Below are 6,000 nucleotides of genomic sequence, written 5' to 3'. Positions count from 1 at the left end.
GACAGAAGACAGAAAAAATAATTGCAAGAAATTCACCACTGAAACAAGTCAAGAATATTTCCCAGAACTTAAGGACAAGAGTCACCAGACTTTAAAAGTCTACTGTGTGTCCAGCACAATGAATTAAAATAGACCCACCCCAAAGAACATCATTGTGGAATTTCAGAGCACAAGACAATTTTGACAAGCTTTAGAGAGATACAGAAAAAAAAAGATTACACAGAAAGGTTCAGAGTGGTGAGTGCCTTTGGATTTTTTTTTAACAGCAATACTGGAAAAAGACAACAGAGTAATGCCTTCAAAATTCTAAAGGGGAAAAAAATTTCTACAATTTAGACTCCAGTGCCCACCAAACTGTCAAGTGAGACAGGGTATTTTCAGATGTGCCAATTACTAAAATATGTATCACCCACACACTTTTTTCCAGTTACTGGAGGATGTCGCTCCAACAGAATTAAAGAATACATTAAAAAAAAAAAAAAAGACCAGGATATGGCATATAGGAGAATATGACGGGGGTGTGTGGGGGGAGACACAAGAAAGGAGAGAAAATACTAGGGATGACAGCTGTGCACCAGATCGGAGTGTAGTGACCTGACAGACAGACATTGAAAACTGTCGGTACCAAGCCCCTCACTGCTGTGACATCATACCAACAGACTGCCCAAGTGGGTCTGGTCCCCGTTCTTTGCTGCACTTGTCTGGTTTTGACCAGACCTAACGAAATAGATTTGTTCTCCTCTCCATGCCCTGGTGAGCTGACCAGCCGACACATTGTATGTAAACCAACCCAAGTCCTCCGGAGAACCAGCAGGAGGCTTGGTGAGAAATCACACCTTCTCTCCAGTCACCCTCCAGGGCCAGACTCATGCGACTGCCCTGTCAGATGCCCCGGCTGTGCTGAACACTGTTTGCGGGACACTCGTGAGCTTGAACATCGTCTCCCCAAAAACTGTCTTTTATAAATTATTAGAGAAGGTAACACCAAAGCACAACCCAGACAATCTGTTTATCTCCTCCAGCCTTGACAGAACAGTGACAACGCTGCCCTTTTCTTACAAGGCTGGGTTTCGGTTTACTGCTCAGCTTCCTAAAACTTAATGTATTATTCAGGGATATACCTGGCAAACTAAAGAAGAGGAAGGTTAACACAGAAACCAAGATAATGGTTACCTGAGGATGGGGAGGAAAGAGAAGTGTATTGGAGAAGAGCAGATAAGGGGTCTTTCTTTAGATGTGGGAGGTTCGATTTTAATTTTATTATTTAAAAAACAATTTTTAATTCTCACCTGAGGACATGAGTACTGATTTTAGAGGGGAAGTGAGGGAGAGAGCAAGAGAAACATCGATGCAAGAGAGAAACGCCGCCTCTCGTAAACTCCCCTACTCTAACCCACAACCCAGCATGTGCCCTGACTGGGAATTGAGCCCACAGCCTTTGGTTTACAGGACAACGCTCCAACCGACTGAGCCACACCAGCCAGGGCAGCTGGTTCGATTTTTAACTTGGATGATAAGCACACCAGTTTTTACTGTTTTATTATCCTTTAAAATAATCTTTATGTATGATTCATTAAAGGTAGAACTTCCCTCCTTTTACAGACAAAGCCACACTTTTTATTGATGTACCTGTATCTCAGGGATTTCCAACCCGCTCCCCCCACCAGCCCCCAAAGCCTTGATTACAATTCGCTGCTTCCTGGTTATTATATATGTGTTGACCCATCATCTGCAATGTGAATATTCAGGAGACTGAAGCGAAGTTCACAGGACAAACAGAACCTGAAGTTTGTAGTCCTCTCTTCTGCATTACAGTAACATTTTGGTAAATTAGAAAAGGAAAAAAAACAAAACAAAACCCAACTCACTAGCCACCCAGTCAAGTCTATTTGTGGTGACATTTGAGACGATCCTGTTTGTTTTTCAAAAACTGTGTTGAAACTTTGTTTTGTTGGGGTGGGGGCAGGAGGTTGGTGGCGAACCGAAGTACAACATAAAGGTAAGAAGAAAGTCAACCCCAAAGCACAGAATGTAAGGTTTAGGATTTACTTCGTGCATCCTGCAGAGAGTCCCTTCATGGATGTGGCTGAAAACGCGCAAGCTCCAGCTTCGGACTTCGGAATGGAATCCTCAGGACGCGCAGACCATGCAGAAACCCAGGGACCTGGTGGGAACATTCCGTTTCTGTCCTCCGCCCTCTTCTGGTGAGCGGTGTGACCATCTCCCCAGAAAGGCTGGCCAGGAAAGGCTTCACGGCGGCCATGACATCGGTGTCTCCCAATCTCGTGCCCACCACGGCCCTCCCACAGGTGCTGCGTGGCCCGCACCTCCCGCACCCTGGCTGCACCTGCCAGGTCTCCCCAGGACGCCCACGTCCCAGTACATCGACCACCCGCCCGCCCCTTCCGGGCACAGGGGTTTTTTTTTGGGGGGGGGGGCGAGGGGGGGTCCGGTCTGCTTCTAGAACAGCACAAGGGGGTACGGTCCACAGAAAGCCACTGGAAAGGCCTAAGCCGGACTTCAAAACGGCAGTGACTGACAATAAAGCGCTATTTTCCCCTCGTTTCTTCTTCTATCCCGTCCTGCCTGTTGCCAGCGGCGTGTGTCACCGCAAACACCTGACTGCCATCGCCAAATGGTTCGAACTCACGTGCAATACAATGGAAAAACAAAAAGCCAGAACAGCCCAAGGGTCGTCATCAAGTTTTGTTTTATTTAAGTTTTAGTTTTAATTCTGAAGAAAGAGGTACATGTTCTTGTTTTTTAGTTGAGTCAGGTTATAGCCAAGCTTCTGTTTTCTTTTCTCCTGTCTTTTCAATACTGCACAAGTGTCCGGAAACTACAGGGTTAAGTAAAAGCTGCAGGCAGGGAGGTCAGAGATTTGCTCCTGATGGTGAGGCTGGCCCCAGAGCAGCACCATCTCAGAGTGCCCTCGGCAGGTGAATTGAACGTCAAAGGAAAAAAAGATCTGACAGATGAGAAAGACTGAAGAAATCACTTATAGTTCAGCTCTTACATTATGCATAGGTATTAAATCTGTGAATACTTTTTTTCTTGAAAACATTTGAGTTTACTTTCCATCTAAGGCCAAAAACGTTTTTCTCCTTAAAAAAAAAAAAGTCACTTCTGCCCAACTTGTAAATAAACTCTTGGCAATCGGCCAGTTACTACTACAGATCAATGTGTCTTTCCATCGACTTCCAATAAATTCTTTTGCTCAACGACATAATCAAGTGCTCTCCATCAACTTGCCAAAAGAATTAAAACTTAAATTTAATTTATAAAAGCATTTTCCCTGCGATAGTGGTAAGCTGGATACGAGATGGGGGCCAGAGGCCACCGTTTTCCCTCATCATTAGCAATCTCACGTCAGTTAACCTGGTTTTCAAACTTCTGCAGTTGATAATGCGTTTACTTGACCTTTCCTAGAGATTAATCGTCATTTTCTGCTAAGCAGATTATGTCATTATTATGCGCGACAGACAAACAGTAATTTTCTAAGTACCGAGACTGCCCTTTGATTTTTTTTTTCCTTCCTTAAAAAGGCATTTTTAGGAAACATTCAACAGTGTCACACAAATGCTGATCAACAGAAACTTTTACAATTAACGAAAAAACAAAAAAGAAAAGATCGTCATGACCCTGTGATCGCATTGCATCTGGGGGGCAGGGAGAAAAAAAAAAAAACAACTTATCGGGAACTGGATTCTTCAGAACTTAAGAGATGAGAAGGGAGCGGTGGGCGGGCGAGAGGGCGAAAACGGGGAGGGACAACTCCTGCGTGTTCTAATGGTTTCTCCTCCTTCCCTAATGGCGGTCCAGTGTCGAACTCTGTAGTAAATCTGTGGGGGTTTTGCTGGGGGGTCTGAAGGCCGTCTGGAAGCCTGGGGGCGGGGAGTGGAAGCTGGAGGGGTTTGAGGGAGGAGGGTAGGGGTTCCAACTGGCTCTGTGCAGAGGGATCTGTGTGCTGAAGGGGGCGCTGTGGGGGGCTTGCGAGGGCGCGGCGCCGGGGCCGTCCACCTCTGTGAGGGCCTGAAGGGATTTTAGCCAGTGTGGCGGATTGTCATCTTGAAGAGAGTCTAAACTGTTTCCTGAAGAGGCGGGAACACCTGAGGAGAGACAAGAAGACAAGAGGGGACATGGTGAGTCCGTGCAGAAGGAAGAAGGAAGTCGCCAGACGACGACGACAAAAGTTACGGCGATTTCGTTTGCCCACAGACAGAGACACCGAAGAAACCGCGGCTTTGAGCTGCTTCCGGCTTTGAGCTGCTTCCGCGTAAGAGCGTCTCCGTCTTACGCGGCGTTCACCCCTCGCCCACAACGACCACACGAGCCATCAGCGGCTCGGGAAGGCGCGCCTCCTCTCCAAGCGCACGCCGGCCCCACGGCGAACGAGCCCCCACCCTGCTTCTCCTCCAACAGGAACCCGTGAACAGGGCAGCCTTATAATAGAGAGCTTTATTTTTAAAAGTGGAGTATGTCCCTTCCGGAGGGTAAGCCAGAGCCTCACTGTACTCGGAGACCTAACACACACACAGGCCGCGGGCCGCGGCACCTGCTTACGCCCAAGGAAGCGACCCAGGCGCCCGACGCCCTGCTGCACACCCGGGGCGACAGAGCTAAGCGACACCGCACCCCTGCGCGGGACACAAGCCACCCACACTTGCCGCTCTGCGCGAGGAAGCTTATGGTGGTGAAGAGCCTTCTGTTTTAGTTTAATCTGTGCGATAAACCAAACCGATGGCCGTCAGTGGAGCTGAAGGAGGGAGAGAGTTACCTGTGATGATGGCTGGGTCTGTCCAGCTGCCAGGGCTGTCCCAACTCAGGCTGTCGGTGGTGGCAGTGTTGGACGGTGGGGCACTGTGGTTGGCGTTGGAGGGGGAGGAAGAATTGGGCAGTCCACCAAAGTTGATGTTAATGTTGGGCAGAAGCGCCCTTAGCCCGTCCTGCCATTCCTTCATATTTAAACTCTCTACAGAACTGCTGTTGTCTGGGAGATTTACCAACAGAAAAAAAAAATGGAAGATAAAAAAAAAAAATAAAAAGCTGACGTTAGAAACAGAGGTTGTTCTTTAGTGGTTAAGCGGGAGAAGAATTATTCTTTCTTTATCGAGCATTTAAAATGAGTTGTCCTGGCAAGATAAACTTGGTTAGGATTTTGCTGGTGAGCTCAGGGCCCCTGAAACGTGTGAAGAAAAACTTGCTCAAGGGCCAGGATGGGGAGCTTCTTGTCCTGGTGGCCTCTTCACCATCTGGCGTTTGCAAACCAATGATCCAGCTTAAAGACTCGGTGCTCCAGAGCACAGCTTAGTTCCAGCTACACTGTGAAGTTTGTTTGTGAGGCATTTAGCCAGCTGAGCTGATTTATTCTATCTATACAGATTAAAGCAAGCCTGCAAAGTTCCACAGAGGAGCTTATTTCTGAGCCCGTTAAAAAGGAAGAAAAGTCATTTTATGAAGAATAAACACAAGGCAATAGAAAAATAATTAAGTTCTTCTTGATTATAAAATTGCTAATGCATTTCAGAGGAAAAAGGCAAAATGACTAGGCTTTTGAATTTGAAGAGTGTTTTTCCATTAGTCTCGAAGGCTGAAGAGGCAGGGGCTAAGCTTCCCTGCAGACGGAGCAATTTCCAGCACTGTCTGCCTGCCCTGCTCCCACAGTTCCACCGACCACTGGAAACACCAGCCCCAAGTCCCACAGCTCTCTGGGTCTATTTATGAAAGCATCAGACGCGACAGGACACTATCAACATAAAACAGCCTTTTGTAAGCTGTGACTAACGATTCATCTGACTAACGTAAGCTGTGACCACCCAGAATCCATACAGCATAACTAACTGGTTGGGGGGAAAGGCTAGAGTGTAACTACTGCTTAGAACGACTATTGTCTGAAAATAGGAACATAGGTCAAACCACCAACTGGGGTTTCTGAGAAGAGCTGAGAACGTTCTCTTCTGGTTCTACAGAACTGATTAGTAATCACCATTGATGATGATG

The 6,000-nt window shown here is 47.0% G+C and overlaps 1 protein-coding gene across 4 annotated transcripts in view; it reads right to left on the bottom strand.

The window, feature by feature from the left end:
• Positions 1–2,677: 2,677 nt before the first annotated feature.
• Positions 2,678–6,000, bottom strand: part of CNOT4 (CCR4-NOT transcription complex subunit 4) — a 141,119-nt gene continuing 137,796 nt past the window's right edge. For 2 of the 4 annotated variants that reach the window (XM_037165871.2, XM_037165872.2), the window contains exons 11-12: positions 4,778–4,990; positions 2,678–4,109 (exon numbers count right to left, since the gene is read on the bottom strand). In XM_037165871.2, the coding sequence (XP_037021766.1) occupies positions 3,808–4,109; positions 4,778–4,990 (515 nt within the window). In that variant the 3' untranslated portion in view covers positions 2,678–3,807. The remainder of the gene's footprint in view (positions 4,110–4,777; positions 4,991–6,000) is intronic. The other 2 variants (XM_037165873.2, XM_037165874.2) reach the window with 1 other exon arrangement.

This window comes from Artibeus jamaicensis, unplaced genomic scaffold (assembly GCF_021234435.1).
Source record: "Artibeus jamaicensis isolate MK-2021 breed Jamaican fruit bat unplaced genomic scaffold, CSHL_Jam_final scaffold_3307, whole genome shotgun sequence".
In the NCBI taxonomy this organism is placed as follows: Eukaryota; Metazoa; Chordata; class Mammalia; order Chiroptera; family Phyllostomidae; genus Artibeus; species Artibeus jamaicensis.
This window is presented reverse-complemented; position numbering and strand designations above follow the sequence as displayed.